Raw genomic sequence first — 18,785 nt, 5'->3', positions numbered from 1 at the left:
AACCACGCGCTTCAAAGAAATTGCCAGAGAAAGGTTAATTTCAAACTTGAGGCCGTAAATCGCAGAGTTTACTCTTTCCAAAATTAATGACCCATCAAATCGCTGAAAACTGACTTGAAGGCAAAGAGTGAAGCGAGAGGAGTCGAATGTACCGCGCAGACTCAAATAGTTCCTTGAATTTATACTGAATCAAGTCGCACAAAAAACGCGACCTCTTCTGTTCAAAGACTGTCCAAAGCAGCTTACGAGATCATCGTCACTCTAACCTGCAAACAGAGATTCCCTTCCCTTTCTGCTCGGTGAGAGACGAAAGGGAACATCAGCTCGCAACCGCTCGATCGTTTGTCACAACAAGGGACGAATAAATTAACATACCAGTTTTTGACAATTTTTTAAGAGAATGACGACAATATCTGCGGCGCTGTGACTGGCTAAAAATTAAAATTGGTAACACTACACTAACATGTACTCATCAAATTCAAAACTTTCGCCCGATAAATAACTGGCGATCTTAAACTATTTGCTGTTTGCATATTTTTCATCATGGAGTAATCTTTATTTACTTTATGTTTACCTTTCTTCATTTTTTGGGAATACTTTTTTCAAGAAACTGCGAACGTTGCGCTGGAGAGTAAGCCCAATCAGATGACACGCAGCACTATCACCAATGTTGTCCTTGCTCTTGTCCAGATCAGTCGACGTTCTATTCACTTTAAGGGCTTCAGAGAGATGACCTGCACCAGTATCACCAATATTGTTCCATGTCATATTCAGATTAACCAACGTTCCATTCACTTTTAGGGCTTCAGAGAGAAGACCCGCACCACTATCACCAATTTTGTTGCCGCTCACATTCAGATTAGCCAACGTTTCATTCACTTTTAGGGCTTCAGAGAGATGAATCGCACCGCTATCACCAATTTTGTTGCCGGTCACATTCAGATAAGCCAACGTTCCGTTCACTTTTAGAGCTTCAGAGAGATGACCCGCACCACTATCACCAATGTTGTTCCAACTCACATTCAGGTTAGCCAGCGTTCCATTCACTTTTAGAGCTTCAGAGAGATGTCCTGCACCACTATCACCAATGTTGTTTGAAATCACATTTAGTTTAGCCAACGTTCCATTTACTTTTAGAGCTTTAGAAAGATGACCCGCACCACTTTCATTAATGCTGTTCCAATTTACGTTCAGATTAGTCAAAGTTCCATTCACTTTTAGGGCTTCAGAAAGATGACACGCTCCACTTTCACCAATCGTGTTCGCAGTCACATCCAGATTAGTCAAAGTTACATTCACTTTTAGAGCTTCAGAGAGATGAGCCATACCACTATCACCAATTTCGTTGTTGTACACATCCAGATTAGTCAACGATTCATTCACTTTTAAGGCTTCAGAGAGATAACACGCTCCACTTTCACTAATGCTGTTCTCACTCACGTTTAGATTAGCCAACGTTCCATTCATTTTTAGTGCTTCAGAGAGATGATCCGCACCACTATCACCGATGTTGTTCCCACTCAAATTCAGATTGGTCAAAGTTCCATTCACTTTTAGGGCTTCAGAGAGATGACACGCTCCACTTTCACCAATCTTGTTGCCGCTCACATCCAGATTAGCCAACGTTCTATTCACTTTAAGGGCTTCAGAGAGCCGACACGCTCCACTTTCACCAAGTTTGTTCCAACTCACATTTAGATCAGCCAACGTTCCATTCACTTTTAGGGCTTCAGAGAGATGACACGCTCCACTTTCACCAATGCTGTTCTCACTCACGTTTAGATTAGCCAACGTTCCATTCATTTTTAGTGCTTCAGAGAGATGACATGCGCCACTATCACTAATGTGGTTCCCACTCACATTCAGATTGGTCAAAGTTCCATTCACTTTTAGGGCTTTAGAGAGATGACCCGCACCATTATGACCAATGTGGTTCCCACTTACATTTAGATTGGTTAACGTATTGTTGACATTAAGATCCTCAGAGAGAGAACGCACATCATGATCACCAATCATTTTGCCACTCAAATTTAAACTGGTCAAGGTGGTATTGATCTTAATTGCCTTGAATGAAGAATGTGGACTTGGCACGCCGATGTCCAATGCTGAACCAGAAAACTTTTCAACTGTGAGAAAACCAAAAAAGGAAAGAAAAATGGTTGAGAACTATTTCGCTTATACCGTGGCCTATGTAACATTGGTTTTCACTTGAAGAAGAAGTGAAAAGTTGTTGTTAAACACTCTGCCCGAATTTTATAGTTCGTTTAACAAATAAGGTAACGCGCGCATGATAGTCATTATTACGCAGATTGGGAGTAGAGCCTCATTTCAACCTTGTAAGTCTTCCTAATCAGATTCAATTGAAAGAATAGTCGGGGTTGTCTCGTTTATTCTCATAATGGAATGACGTAAAATGAACGCACCCTAAGATTCTACTTGCTTCTACAATATATCAAGGTCGCCCGGGACCCTTGCTTATTAGTGAAGTTATTGGCAGCATTTCTTGAGAAGGTACCATCTCATATAGCTTTTATTATCAGACTCTATACGTAGTGTTGTCTGTATAATATCGGTACAGAATTTTCTCGTAAACATATAAATTTGCAATCCCAAAGTCACACTTCCTGGTCAAAATGGTTATCACAATTTAACTGTAGACCACGTGTAAGAACCTGCTTGATCTTGCTTGGCTGAACAGGTTCTTATATTTTTGGGTTTGAAAATGGCAAATTTCTGCCAGCAGGTTCTTAAACCACTAGGTTCTTACACACGGGTTTTTAATGTAGCTTCATTGTTGGTCATGTTTGGGTTTGTCTATTGACCTTGTTTAGACCCTCCACTAAGTTCCTCTTTTTGGCGTAAGTTCTTGAAAACTAAGTGTTCTACTCGTTGTATCAAGTGCTTTGCTATTCATTCGCGGGAGTGGCATGGAACTGCTTGGGTTATTGCCTTGTAAAGATGTTTAATCGTCCCGTATGCCCACCCATGCCTACCAATAAGGTATTTTTAAAAACGCGTGTGCATTTGGTAGAGAATCAGAAAGAGATTGCCGTGCAATTCATGGGGCAGAATCAGGCAGTAAAGGTTAGATTCCTGTCAACTCTACCAACTTGTTGTCGAGCGCCCTCATTGGTTCGGCCTTCCGCTACATTAACTACCACTACATAGAAATTTCAAGATCTAGCTTTTGGTTGCAGTTAAGTGAATCACCTGCCACTCGATGCCAAAGTGAAACCCTTCCATTAGTGTCAGACCTTTCCTCGTCAAAGTGAATCTTACCTTCTTTAGGAATCTGAGTTAGAGACTGACAAGACGGCGCCAGAGAACCAACTCCTGTACATGTCGAGCCTTTTGTCTCGAGCTCATCTGAAATAATATGAGAGAAATTGCAATATTACTATCTTTGAAACATAGTTTGAAGTTACCAAACAATATATACATTGAGAAGGGATCCACCTCAAATTTGAGTAACAAGGGGACAAAAACTTTGAACGTTACATTGTACTGCAAACTTTTGTGTGACTGTTTTAAATATCTTCTCAAATGAAGTCATTTCCAACAACACCAAATGTCGAAATTTTGAAGTTCACATAAGAAACTTTTAAATACCGATGAAATGAGACTGATGATGAAGTTTTACCTTTGTTTGCACAATTTCTCTGAACTTTGAAATGTATTCTCTTGAGTTTCCATGTTTTTGGTGTTATTTCAGACAGCTTTTTATATCTTTAGCGTTTAGAAAATGCGAAAAGGACTGTAATGTCCTTAAAGTTGTTCTGGTACAAGGTTATTGTCCACTGAAAACTGGTATTGCTCGATTTTCTATCAGGTTTTGTCTTAAAGGCTCACTTGCATCACTCAAGATAATTATTATCATTATTATTATTATTATTATTATTCAACAACGACTTTTTAAAACATAAACAAGTAAATATTAAAGTTAATAGCCGACGTTTCGACGTTATCGAGACACCATTCTCAAGGCAAAATGAATAAATTAATGCGAAGATTTGATTTCTATACTTTTACATGTACAGTCTCTACAAATTGGCATAATAACACGCAAAGGTGCAACATTACAGCATGCCATTCTTTCCACTAGCATTGCGTTTTAATTTATGAGATTTTTGCTCGGTCATACCCACAAATCCACATTATGAGACGAGAAAGTAAACTACGTCATTAGGTTATTTGGCTTTTTACTTATTTATTTTTGCCTTTCCTTTTTCTCCTTTTCTTATCTTTTTGCTGCAGTTGTTGACCTTCTACTGGGCTTGCTTGCAGTTCCAGAATTCTCGAGAAAGCATCGTCGAGACAGGAATATTCTTACCGCGGAGTAGTTAAGTGTAGTTAAAGGAAATTTTGTTACGAGTTTTTCACTCAAATTTCTAACGCTTTTCCTGCATATTTCACGCTCTATAAACCCAATCACTCTGATCTGGATATCATTGGAAAGATCTCTTCCTCCTGCAGAACTTGAGTATAAGTGATGCCAATTTTGGTCAAAGGTGATGACGTCAGAAGTGGAACAAAGAACAGTGGACACAGCCGATTACGGCCGGCACAGTCGCTAATGGTTAAGGAAGTTCTAAAACGACGGACAAGCAAGAGACTATGATCGTCTCTCGGTACGAGAGTACTTTTCTCATACTTGTAAAACAGGTTTCTTTCAATAATCCTGATGGTTTTCGTGAATATTACTCTTTTCTTCTACATCTAGTGACAGATCCTTTTGACTTTAAAGACAATGAATTTTATCTATTCTTAAAGCGAAACTGAAAACTTTTTTCAAAAGATTTTCACTAATTTAAATGAACTTTTAACTTTTATATTTTGTGTAGTTAGCTATTTAGGATTAGGCTGTTTTTAAATTATTTAATTGGTTTTTTTCGAGGGCCTCATTGAGAATCGCCTTGGCGAGCTGGGTTCCCTCGTAGAATATTACTATTATTATTATTATTATTATTATTATTATTATTACTATTATTAATATTAATATTAGTGTTAATATTATTATTAATATTATTTTTATTATTACCTTTAAGGTCGTATTTACTCAAAAATTAATTTCCGCAGCTTAAACTTGTGGAATTGTTAATGAACAGAGTGTATCGAATTCCTTTTCTTCAATTGTTGTATTATTCTGTTTAATTATTTTACCCGATGAACAGTAGAGTTTTGGCAGAGTGACTCTCAGCTCTCAGGAGTTTAATATTTCGTACCACATTGTTTCGTTCTGTGAATATTCCGCATTGATGTAGTTTATTTTTTAGGATGATAATTTTTTTATTATATATTTAAATTTTGTATATCGATCATCTTTAACTTCTTAATAACTGGGGGTGAGGTCGTTACGGGAAAATCTCAAACTGAGGCCTTACCGTATTGACCGAGCGATAGCGAGGTCAATACGGTGGGCCGAGGTTTGAGATTTTCCCGTAACGACCGAACGGTCGAGGTTTTTAAGTTGTTTATTATATGGCTTTTAATTAAAAAAATGAAAAAAAAATATTCAAGCGGAAGTCGTCAATTTACATCCGGCGATGCGCGCGTTTACCGATTCATTCATCGTCTCAAACCCAGGACAAAACTACACAGTCAGTAAACTTCACCACTATCTTACGTATTCCGTCAAAAACACACATTTCTTTATACGAGAAAAACGATTGTCACAGCCTCAAAAAGATATTTTAGTATAGTGGTGCCACAACTTGATGGAGGAGTTTTCCGACTTTTGTGGCGAAACGTCAACGCATATAGAAAAGACAGAAAGTGCTTCAAAATAGTCCAAACAAATTCAAACGGTCTTTCGGTGAAAGAAGATACTAATTGCGCAGAATAACTCGATCTTCGCATTCGCTTTCGACAACATATCTTCACCTTCTTGATTCTGGGAGATTTATGGATGAACTTTTTAAGTATTGTGAACGTCTAAAACTTCCTGTAGTTATCAAAAACTGCTGCCGACACTGAGAAACCGCCCGATTGTCTACATCTGATGATCCTGGAAGCTGTTTTACACTTGCTTGTGTTAAAGCGAGGAAATCTATTTGATGAGAACTACTAAACTAACTGCGACGGAGTTCAGTATTTCGGTAATTGGTGTGACTAAGATGACAACTTATAAGTTTCTTCGTGGTGTTCTGCTCAGGATGCGTGTCGGATCTTCCGATGGTGTTTTTCACTTAGCGATTTCAGCTTTACATAAGACTCGGCAAACTTTGATTGTTTATCACTAGTGCCCGTCAAAGTTGCAGGCTGGTAAGTCAAAAACTACTTCTATATAAATTTTATTAAGGAAAAATCTCGTTGAAATGTTATCATGTCACTGACAGCTTTCTGATGCGATTTCGAAATATTTTATTTGTTTGCTTATTAGACGTGAGCTTGAATGTATTCTAGTTTGTTTACCTTATCCTTTCCAGCGCAATCTCGTGGCTAGTTTAACATTGTACCTTCGCTCTTCGACTAAACTTTTAGCTACTCGGACTTAAATTTACTTTCTCTTGCTGTTTTTAATCGGCTTTCATCGTTTTCATGCACTCGAATAGACCATTCTCGATTTATTAAAATTGTAACTTGGCTCCGAGGCTTCGGGGAATAAAATAAAAGAAATCACAATGAGGTTGAGTAATGAATAATTAATTTCTTTTGTTTTATTCCCCAAGCCTCGGAGCCATGTTAGAATTTTAATATATGGAAAATGGCCTAAGCCGCCGCGGTGATTGTTTGACACTGTGCCCAGGCTCTTCGTAATTTGTATAATCCGTAATTGGCCGGTGGGCATTACGGCTGCACAATGACCGCTCAGATCTCGCCCTTAAACTATCAGAGCGCGCTTTATATCGGCCACAAACCAAAGCCATATAATGAAATAAAGTGAAGTCCTTATTTAAAAAATTATTATTATTATTATCATCATTATTATTATTATTAGTTACAATGTTGGCTGTGTTGTGATTGGAGAACAACCAAAGCTTCAAGATCTTTGGAGATTTATTTCATTAATTAAGGAAAGAGAGGAATAAATATAAAGTAACCAAGGAAAAGTTATCTTATAGAAGTTATCAACCGCTCTTTGAACAGAATTCGTGTGTTATTGAGCGGGGCAGTAAAAAATGAGGGGAAAACGATTCCTTTGACGTCGATAACAAAGACGATAATGATGGTAATATTTCTTAATAAAGATAAATAACAAATATCTTTACCGTTCAAAATTGAGGATTCATTTTCTTCCGCATTTTTAGCTTCTTCTGTAGCCAGGGTGCTCATGTACTCAGCAGTCTTTGTACGGGGGTAGGTTTCTTCGGGAGGTTGAATCTGAGTTTCGTCTCTTGCAAGGTTCGTACTTTCAGTAGTAGCCCGGGTCTGAGTTTTTTCCACAGATCGAATCTTGCTCATGCCAGTACCTCGAATTTGTATAGCTTCCACAGCCCTTGTCCTAGTTTCCTCAGCCGATGGAATCTGAGTTTCTGCAACAACTTGGGGCTCCGTTCCTTCCACAGTCAAAGTACGAGTTTCGTTCGTAGATGAAATGTGAGTATTCCCTGAAACGAAGATCTCGCTTTCGTCAACCATCTGACTCTGCCATTCCTCGGCAGGTTGAATCTGTATTTCCTCTAAAGTCAGAGTCCCACGTTTGACAGCAATCTGGGTCTGAGTTTCCCTAGACGTTTGAGTCGAAGTTTCTCCAGCAGTCTTTATGGGTGAACAATCATTGCTGTCTAACAAATTAGCGAAAGAAAGAGGCAATGATATTTGTACGTTTGAAGAAATACCACAGATATACCTGAGCGACATAAAAAAAATCTATAAATACTGTGGTGTCTAGTTCGCCTCAACACCCTGTGCCCTATAATGTACTGTAATCATTTTGTTGTTGTTGTTGTTGTGCGTGTTACTGGTTAGTCGCCATTATAAAACAGTACATTACACTGTTGTCCTGTGCAGTTGTCAATGTAAGATGATTGTTGAGAGATAAATCACACCTAGACTAAAACCGGTAACAAAGCCACACAATCATTTTACACTTGACATAGCCAGTTTCCTGAATGAAAGACATCTCAAAACCTATCGGTTTAGTTTTGACTGAATAAAAATGTATAAACATACTTTTCTCATAGCTTGAACAAGTGTTATTTTCAGCTTACTTGGTTTGCTCGACAGAAGCTCTTTGCATGCCAAGTAATCTTCTTCCTGAATAGTTGTGGCTAAATTTACAGACTCCACATGAAATCTCCTCTTTATTTCATCTGTCACAAGGTACTTCTCGGCTATTTCATTTAGGCGACCAGAACGATAGTCTTCCCACAGGCGTTCAAGTCCTTCCAGACTGCTGCACCTCACTTCTAACCGTAAACTATTCTCACTTTCTTCTGTTGGCGTTGAGTCATGAATTAGTTTTGGATACTGAAAGTACTGAGGTAATTCATCAACGGCAACACCACTTGTTTTTTCTTCAGACAGTAGTTGTCGACTTTCCTCTCCTTCTTTTTCTTGGTGAGCACCATTTTCTGATTCTGTGTTTTTGAAGTTTTCTCTGTCTTCAAAGACATCAACGACAAAAGTTAATGAAACGAGAGGAAGATAGCAGATTTATGATTGACGTTCTTTCCCATCGGGCTTTAATCCATGCAAAGGACATACCCCCTACTCTATATGTAGACATATAGTTGTACATAAAAAGGAATATTTTTTGACCGAATCTTTGGCTCTTTGATCGGTACCTCTGCCTCATTAATTGTCGTTGTCATTATCTCTAAATATCTGGCACTCTTTCTGCATTAACCTTGTTGTCGTATGGATACGTTTGTGGTGTATTTTAACAGATATTAACTCAAGACCATATAAATACGGTAAACACCCGCCAAAGAGAACCTCGGATTTTTCGCGTTAGCCTCCATAGGTTCTTGTATAAATGATGTTTACTGTGAAATTAGGCTACCAAGCTTCTTAATCAGGTTCTTAATATATCGTTAACTTGTACTCATGGTTGTGACCTTTATATTGAATCATTTACAGTACGGTATTGTGCTCCTATGCCACTGCCAGTATTCTGGCTAGTTTTTGTTACCTTTTTTGTATCGCATGTGATGTACTGTATTATATTGAAAAAACCTCTATATTTTGAAGATAAGAACCTGTAAAGAGATTTTAGCCTAGAATGGTTCTTCTGTGAAGGGTACTTAACAGGAGAGATATTAGCCCAACAAGTTCTTAAATTTTAGGTAATACGCGGGTTTTTACTGCATTGTACTAATATAGTTGCTTTAGTTGAAATACGATACAAAACCAAAAAACAAGGAAATTTTCCTCTCCAGAGGAGTGGAGACAACCAGTCGATTTAAAAGTTCCAAAAAAAAAACAAACCAAAAAAAGAACGCTTACGTACAAAACTAATGAATTAGTGTAATAAGTAGGCAATCAACCTAAAGTTTAAAATTAAATTTCTGTAGCTCCCTTCTCGATTTCATCCTTCAAATTTATCCTAGACCTAAGGGCACATAAGAAATATGTAATCAGTGACTTATGTTCTGTTGATATGCGTGACTTTTTGAAAAAGGTTGTAACTTACAATTAACTGCAAAGTGCACTGTCATTGGTTCAGCGTCTTCAGCCGTTTGAGTCTGAGTTTCATCAGCAGCTTGGTCAGCATGGTCGTGGGCAAGTGATTCATGGGCCCTCAATGATGAGTCCTGGTTCACTTCTAAATAATTCAGGCAAAACTCAACTGCATTATTAATTTTGTGAAATTATATTTGTTGTCTTATTTATAGATGTTTCGAGGAAGGTTGTCCTACAAAAGCGTAAACGCGTACGCGACAATGTCTAAAAGTATTATGGGTAATGGTGGTTCACGGTTGCTTGATTGATGCTCAAGGTGTGTCAGCGCAATAGAAGGAAAAAAACATGTGTATTAATACTGAAACACCGTAAACCTGAACCAAGCAACGGTAAACTGTCACTACCCATAATATCATGGCCAATCGGCATTGACGCGCAGGCTTCTACGCGCGCTTTTTGCGGGACAACGTTTGACGAAACAGCTGTATATTTAGGCACGTAATAAAGATATGAAGGACATGTTGATGCCAACTAGAGGCCCCTTAACAAAACTGATTTGTCGGAAACTGTTAGTTAAGGACTAGTAGCCCGTTTGACCCAATACTTTCCAAACTAACAATAAACTGGGAATCATAGATTCTTTAAAGTTCGATATTGAATTTTCTAGAGAAACATTAGAGTGGAGGGCAACCTCGTTCGCAGGGCTTTCCCTAAGAGATTGGGAGCCTAATGAGAGAGGCGGGGAAAGGCCCTGGCATCGGCTGGTCATGTGATCATGAACAATCGAAAATTCTCGTTGTAATAAATTACGATATCACGAGGATGTGAAATAGTTTCCAAGCAAGATGGCGGAATTGCAAGGTTTTGCTTTTGTTTTTCTTTGATGCGACACTTTTCTATAAGAGAATTTAACCTCTGAGAGGTGTTTTAGATTTAACTCTTCGGTTAGCTCGGTTTGATTCTAATCTTTTTTTCAAATTCCTATTTCTAGCCGGAGTTCTGCTGGTCTCCTCCGTCGGCTGCAGAGAAGACCAGCGTTATGCCTGAACAAACAAACAACTCGCGAAATAGTCATCAGACTTGCGCTTGAGCAGCTAAATTTATGACTCCTCTTCATTAGCACGGCATAACATGCTCTTCAGAAACACGCCTGAAGCAAAGGAAGGTCGAGAGACCGAAAAGAGAACGGCAAACGCCCGAGTGTCAAGAACCCTAGGAGTCGTTTTGGCCTGTAGCTGCGAAGACAGACGGATTTCCGGCTTTTGTTTCACCCCACCGAAAAAATTCTATTATTTTTCGGCGGCGTGAAACAAAAGTCGGAAATCCTTCTATGTTCGCAGGCTAGTAGGTCCGTGAACCCCATTCTACACCGACAGGATAAACCACAAGAGTGCATAAATTAGTATACGTAATGAAATTTAGTTTTACCATGTGACAAGCTGATGCCACTGTCTTTTCCCGCCATTCCCAATCTCTAAGGGAAAAGCCATGGGAACGAGGTTGAGTGGAGGATTCAATAAATTAAGGAGGAACATAACACTGAATAAGTTAATATATATGAATTATATAAACAAGACATCGAAACGACATGTTCGTGGTCACTTAAACTGTAGGAATTCAGTACAGAAAACGTTGCAATATATGGGATTTCTATGTTTCGAATATCAAATGTCTTGCTTTGTAACTGACGATGCATAGAATGAACGAAAATAGGCTCTTAATGTATACATGTTCGTTTATATATAGAAAAAAATCATACTGAATATATTGTGATATATATTGTGATAATATATACCGAATATATTATATAGATTGAGGAATGTTCAGTATCAATACTTAAGGGTCCATTAACTCATCTTTTGGAGCCGTTGCTAAGGAAAATTTATTCTCATTTAACCTCATCATTTTTAGTTAGTTCAGAGTTACTTCATGTGTTCTAACTTTTTCATGACCAGTAACATCGGTGATGACGTCATCAGACTACGCCCTTGGTCATGTGACTAATACCGAAAAATGCAGAGGCTCCCAGGTAAATTACTGTATCGGGATTTTTTTCATGGATTTAATATTTTAATTTAAATCCTTATTACGTTATGCATAGATTTTGTTTCATTTCCAAAAGGTCAGATTTTCAGAGAATTTCAAAATATTGAAAAATTCGTACTTTTCTGACAAAAGCATGATTTCCAAAAAGGAATGTTTAGCTATGTTTTCAACGTTGGCTTTAATCGAAACTCGTCGAAAAAGGCTGAATTTAATGAAAAACTGCGTTTCCTTAAGCATTTAAAGAAACCGGAAGTGCGCTCGATGTATATTGGAAGTTACCCTATCAGCGCGTGCGCAATTTACACTACCAGTGCACTTCGGTAAGATCAAACAAAGCCACAAGGAGTCAGTTTTTCCCTTTTTTTGCTCTTGTTGTTCTGTTTTTCTCTTATTTTGTCTTTGCTTGTACCTGTTTTTATTTTGCATCTTGCGAAACAAAGAAAAAGCATCCACAATATGAGCGAATTTGCAAGTTATTAATCGATAAAAGTGCCGTTTTTTGTCACTGACTTGTATATTTTAGCAATTTTTAAACACATAGGAAGTTATTAAGTTGTTTTTATTTTCCGCGCGCAGGCTGACGTAAGTAACCGGAAGAGACATTTCACCTCCTCAACAACGCGCGCGAGCGCGCGCATGAATCGGTTAATGGGTCTTAGGACGAAAGCGCAGGTAATCTGCGCGTGCTCAAAGGAAAACGTCAGTGTTTTTTGATTTTTATGACGTCAACATGAGCACAAAAAGCAAAACTGACAGTGAATTTTCTCGCGTTTCCTTCGGTGAATTTTTTTTAAATTTGGCTCAGTTTTAACCACATACAATTCCTATAAAATACCATATTTTTGTTGAAATCTGTCAGAGCTTATCTAATTTATTTAGAAGAATGACAAATTACATAATATTGGAAAAACCGTCTGAACAACCTTGACTTTTTACCAATTCAAAATGTCAGGCAATATCATCTCCATGATGTGGCAAAGTATGAAAAAATTTCACCGGAGGAAAGTATAGATATTGAGGAGTTTAGGCCAAAATGAGGAATATATCTGCTTGTCATTAGATGAGATGCTGTCATGGTAACGGCCTTAATCCAAAAATTGTCAACCAAAAAATAAGCCTTACTTTAACAGTATCCATGCTGGTAAATCTCTACAGAGAAAACTTAAAGAGAAATTAACTAAGTTTCTTTTTCTAACTCGCGCTCTATACGGAGGGTGTTCGTAAATACTCTAGGGAGCCACCTTAAGGACAGTGCCTACTTTTGTTCGTGCGCACACGTTCTGCGCATCACGCAAGGCATAGTTTAAGTGCGCGCGCGCTGGAGTTGACATTGACGCAATCAACCACGCGACCAAGTACACGACTAAAATGAAAGCGAAATTTTCCTATTGTGACCAAATCAAGTTTAATGAACCTGTACTTAAACCAGGAACACCAGAATAACAGCATAGCGCTAACCGCTAACTGTTAACGTCTTCCAACTAAAAAACTAGCTGTTATCCGTCGGAAATTATACTGAAATCCAACTGTAAACCTGTACCTGCAGGTGGCGTATTGCGCGCGCAAGGCAAGTGCGAGATACGAAAATAATTTACTTACTTACTGGGGAGGTAACAGGAAAAATGTAACGGGCATTAACTTTAAAAAACGCGTGGTTACCCCTATATTTTATGTTATGAAATGGAAGTGGCAAGCCTATTCAATAAGTGACTAGTTTCTGGTGGTGAGCCAAAGGTATTTAGGCTGTATTTTAGCCGAACTAGAAGAAGGCTGTCAGAGACGCTAAAAGCTCTGGTGCAACGATTTTGTTATTAAAAACATACCGAAAATGGTTTTCACGGTACCATTTACCATGCAGTTTTAAAATCTTTATAAATGTGTTTGCTCTTCTGTATGTAAAGGCGAATTCTAAGGAAATCTGTGAAGAAATATCCTTTCCTTCTTTTTTCAGAAAAAAGCTGATGGCAGCATTTTTGTTGAGATTCAAGGCTGATTATCTCGAAAAAATGCGTGGTTACCCCAATTTTTTTTTTTGGATTCCAATGGCCCTTGCAAAGAACTACCTTTTCCACGTGGTCCTAACATGGCGCAAAAACCTTTGTATTTAGTAGGCACCGTCCTTAAGGAAACCAAGACATAAAGCTGTAGATTGTTCACTCACTTGACATGCCCATTAGGAACAGTTTGCAAGCCAGGTAATCTTCTTTCGAGATAGTTGTTTCCAGCTTAACGGATTCCACATCAAACCGTCTCTTGATATCATCTGTCAAAAGGCGTTCCTCGGCTACTGCATTCAAATGACCAGAACAGAAGTCTTCCCACAGACCTTCGAGAATTTCCAGAGTCCTGCACTCCACTGTTATCAGTAAACTTCCCTCGTTTGCTTCTCTTACTATTAAGTCGAGTACTCCTTTTAAATAGTAATCAAGGCAAAGAGGGTAGTTGTCCGCTGGGACTTGAGATGCATGTGTCTCAAGGAAGCATCTGGTCATCTCCTTCATTATAACCCGCTTGGCTTCCTCTTGTTGCGCAGGATCTCTGCTTTTTGCCTTTTGAAATGTAACACTGTCTATTTTGATAACGATGGGTACGGTACCTTAAAAAACATTGAAATCAAGAATCGTCGTTAAAAAAATTAAATTACCTACATTTAAAACCAAAATTTTCCAGAATTAGTTATCACTATAATCTTTTAATTAACGGAAGAGAGTTAGTTTATTATGTGTTAAGTCAAGACGTAATTCTGAAATCTTACAGATACATTCTTCACAAAACCATTGTTGATGAAACACTTTCTTTAATTTGCTTTCTCTCTTTTTATCATATGGTCAGTCTGAATATCTGCACCGTCGGTACTCGGCTTAGCACTGTGTTTGCCCATCAACGCAATTTGGCTTGTCGATTTATATTCATGATTAATTGGTTTATTATAATTAAGATGGTCAAAAATGTGGAGGACAAATCTTGTTTGGTCTTACGGCCACCCTGTTATTACGGCCACTTTTTTTGTCCCAGCCAAACGCCCATTCATTTTCTTATGAGAAAATCCTGTTAATGTGGCCACCGCGTTAATACGGCCAACGGCCACATTCTGAAATCCCAGCCTGTGTAATCCTTGTTTATTAAAGAACAGTTGATTAGAAGTACAATTGTGATATATCTGCTTAGACGTCACTCAATTTAGACCATTAAGAAATTTGACCTTACCCCGTTGATACAGCCACCCCGTTCAGTATGGCCAAATTTTCATAGCCTGATGATGACTGTATAAACGGGGTTCTACTGTTTGTCTATTTTTTTGCTTTTTTCTTCGTATTTTGTCATTTTTTAAAACTTTTATTCAGTCTTGTTTTCCTTTTTAGTGCAGAGTGCACTATTGGGATGGTTCAGGGGGTTTCCGTCCGCTAATCACTAAGCACTAACGCACAAATGCACTAAGGCGATATGGTGTAAACTAAAATGCTTATTTAATTCATAATCAATTTCAGTTATTTTAGTTAGATGAAGTAAAACAAATTTAATTGCCTTCGACATAAACATAACATCACAATTCTTCCTTGGACATATTGAACTCGTGCCCCCTGTCACGCTCGCAATTGCTCTTGGTATAGCGTTACTACAATTCTAATGGCCAGCGGTCGCTCTATATTTAGGTAGGTACGTAGTGTATTTATCATATAGTGGTTCGACGTAATCCAATTTAGGGATATTTATAGGGAGGGATACATAGCCCTACACATACGCTATACACGGCTATACATAACTCTACACAGCTATACATGGCTATACATAACCCAACACAGGTATATACATGGCTTTATATAATAACCCAAGTTATTCTCCCATTTTAATTGGTTCTCGCCTATGATCTATTAGAGGACAGACGCACGATTGACGTCATCATCCCAAAGTTTTTTCCCCTCTGTGTTCAAAATGGCGGAAAGTTTTAAGAATTTAGATACTATTTTTCGTGACTGGGGAAAAATAAGGTACAAAAAAGTCTTGTCGAGGCATTGATCAGGTACGAGAGACTGGAAGAAGAAAGAAAAAAGCCGTTTCTTTTCTAGAAAATGACTCAGAAAAAAAAATACTCAAGCAGTCTCAGTCGGCAGTCGAGCGAAACTAAACCAAACACAAAATTACTTTAAGGCAAGAAACCATTGCTTTGTCTCGAATTTAACAAAACCAACAAACAAAATTTTTCTGTCATTAAAATTAAACTTTTTTTGGTCTCAAAATGATTGTCGACACAGTTGATTCTGTTACGAATATCGTTGTAGAAACCATAAACTGCAAGGAACCGCATACGATAAATGCTGCCAAAGTAGGATCTACAAGAGATCTGATCAGCCAAAAAAAACTGTACGAAGACAAGCAATAGACTGCAAGGCTGGTACTACGTGAAAAACGTTTCGAGATACCAACATGGCAAGAACTGATAAAGTAGGATCGCAACAGTGGACAGCTGTTTCGCCCTTCTTGGGGCTCGTCAGCACTGTGTAGCGAAGATATGTAACGCCAGCCGAACAGCCAACGCACATAAATTGCAAAATGACCCGTGCACTATATCAAGTTCCGTACTTTGAACTCACTTGCGCCCCGAAACACGCGTTGCCACATCACATGTTTCGGGGCGCAAGGAGACAAAGTGTCAAGATTGGTGTCTCGAAAAGCAAAAGAATAAATGTGGCTCGACAAGGCCAGCCTAAACACTTAAACATTCAACCGCATGGCCGGTACCATGCTTAAAAAACGCATTGTATCGTGTTTCGGGGAGCAAGTGAGTTCAAGGTACGGAACTTGATATAGTGCACGGGTCATTTTGCAATTTATGTGCGTTGGCTGTTCGGCTGGCGTTACATATCTTCGCTACACAGTGCTGACGAGCCCCAAGAAGGGCGAAACAGCTGTCCACTGTTGCGATCCTACTTTATCGGTTCTGGTCATGTTGGTGTCTCGAAACGTTTTTCACGTAGTACCAGCCTTGCAGTCTATTGCTTGTCTTCATCGTTGTAGAGCAGGGTTGTTTCCAGACAAAACTCAGGATCGCTGGTAACAGCAACATACTAATTTATTTCCGTAAGGTAACTTCACGAATTTACAGCACTAAGCTTCTTCAAATTTGAGTCAATCTCTCTTACAGAAGAACCTCTCGCTCTAATATACATGAGGCTTAAAGTTCTAGAAACTTCTATTTGGAACTAAATTAAGTAGTTTGACACAGTTTCTAATCTGAGTAATGACATAAGGATTAGAATGTTCTGGAATGTTCTTATACAAATTGGTCATGGCTGAATGACTTCCGGTTCTAGATTATTCTAGAACTTGACTTAGACAATTTTTCGTAACAGATTCCAAGAATTAAACATCAAGACATCAATAGTTTAAATAAACACATAAGCTTAAGCTTAAGTTTAACCTTGTTTTCCGACGCGAATGTTCCAGTCCGTTTCAAGGCACAGTAGCGAGAAAAGTATAGCTCACTACAACTCCCGGCCAACTGTATCCCAGCTATAAGAGGTCTCCGACACTATATCAAACTGATTTGAGAATCACCAACCACAGAGGACACAAATTTCCACAGTCACTAACGCTCCTTTCATCCAAACTTGAATCGAATGACCTCCAGTGTTGACCTTAAGCGCAAGTTTTCCGAGCGTAGTTTTTCAACTCCTGCAATATTCAAGACAGCATCCAAGCTTTTCGGCGCACAGGGCTGCTCTGATGACAAAAACTGACATGACTTTTCCAGCATTTTCCCTAAGATTTGTAGATTTCGCAGTTCAATTCTGCTTTCGCTGTAAGTTTTCACACCATGAGAAGCGATTTTCGACTCAAGTTTGGCAGTGGCGTGATTTTCCTGGACCAATCACAATTCTTTGCTACGCATAGCAACCAATGAGATTGCTTCATTTTGTATAGATAATAGATTACGTCAAATGGCTTTTTATCGTGTTCGCCAAAGAGGGCAAAGACCGGCTTTAGAGTTATGTTGAAAGATTTTAAAATAAAAAAAGCACTTTCTGTTGTTTCTTTATTATATAAAACAAATAGAGTCCACGTTGCCGTGCGTCTGTTCAGTAATAGATCACAGAAGAAATCAGTGACACACTCGGCTATCGCCTCGTGTGCCACTTATTTGTTCTTACCACATTTTGACGTCATCTGTGATCTATTACTGAACAGACGCACGGCAACATGGAATCTATTTGTTAAATACATAACCCTAGACAGCTATACATGGCTATACATAACACTTCACAGCTATACATGGCTATACATAACACTACACAGCTATACATGGCTATACATGGCTATACATAACTCTACACAGGTTTACATGGCCATACATAACCCTACACAGGTATACATGGCCATACATAACCCTACACAGCTATACATGGCTATACATAACCCTACACACGTATATACATGGCTATACATGGCTGTACATAACCCTAAACAGGTATACATGGCTATACATGGCTGTACCTAGCCCTACACAGCTATACATAGCCCTACATGGCTATACCTAACCGTACACAGCTATACACGGCTATACATAACCCTACATAGCTTTACATAGCCATACACGGCTATACATAGCCTTATCCAGCTATACACGGCTATACATAGCCCTCCACAGATATAGAAGGCTACACATAGCCCTACATAGCGATGCATAACCGTACACAGCTATACACGGCTATACATGGCCCTACATAGCTATACATAACCCTACAAGGCTGTACGTAGCCATACACAGCCATACATAGCCCTACATGGCTATACATAGCTCTACATGGCTCTACATAACACTACACAGGTATACATTCCCCTAATGGGCTATACACAGCCCTTCACGGCAATATCTAACCCTACACAGCTAAACATAACCCTACACAGCTATACATGACTATACATAGCCTTACACAGCTATACATGACTATATATAGCCGTACATGGCTGCACATAGCCATACACGGCTATACATAGCCCTACACGGCTATACATAGCTCTACATGGCTCTACATAACACTACACAGGTATACATTCCCCTAATGGGCTATACACAGCGCTACATGGCAATACCTAGCCATACACAGCTATACATAACCCTACACAGCTATACATAACCCTAAACAGCTATACACGACTATACATAGCCTTACACA

General features: G+C 38.7%; 1 protein-coding gene and 1 pseudogene across 3 annotated transcripts in view; one reads left to right on the top strand and one right to left on the bottom strand.

Moving 5' to 3' along the window:
* The window catches only part of LOC110059814 (uncharacterized), a 55,249-nt gene that overhangs the window by 23,838 nt on the left and 12,626 nt on the right, over positions 1–18,785 (bottom strand). For all 3 annotated transcript variants that reach the window (XM_089277120.1, XM_089277119.1, XM_089277121.1), the window contains 6 exons: positions 13,772–14,206; positions 9,575–9,706; positions 8,151–8,543; positions 7,209–7,724; positions 3,280–3,366; positions 575–2,126 (listed from right to left, as the gene is read on the bottom strand). In XM_089277120.1, the coding sequence (XP_089133246.1) occupies positions 575–2,126; positions 3,280–3,366; positions 7,209–7,724; positions 8,151–8,543; positions 9,575–9,706; positions 13,772–14,206 (3,115 nt within the window). The remainder of the gene's footprint in view (positions 1–574; positions 2,127–3,279; positions 3,367–7,208; positions 7,725–8,150; positions 8,544–9,574; positions 9,707–13,771; positions 14,207–18,785) is intronic.
* The window catches only part of LOC149099642 (uncharacterized), a 1,102-nt pseudogene continuing 949 nt past the window's right edge, over positions 18,633–18,785 (top strand).

Source organism: Orbicella faveolata, unplaced genomic scaffold (genome assembly GCF_042242905.1).
Source record: "Orbicella faveolata isolate gen_17 unplaced genomic scaffold, um_ofav_v1 contig_46, whole genome shotgun sequence".
Taxonomy (NCBI): domain Eukaryota; kingdom Metazoa; phylum Cnidaria; class Anthozoa; order Scleractinia; family Merulinidae; genus Orbicella; species Orbicella faveolata.
The sequence above is the reverse complement of the archived record's forward strand: the minus strand, read 5'-3'. Positions and strand labels throughout refer to the sequence as shown.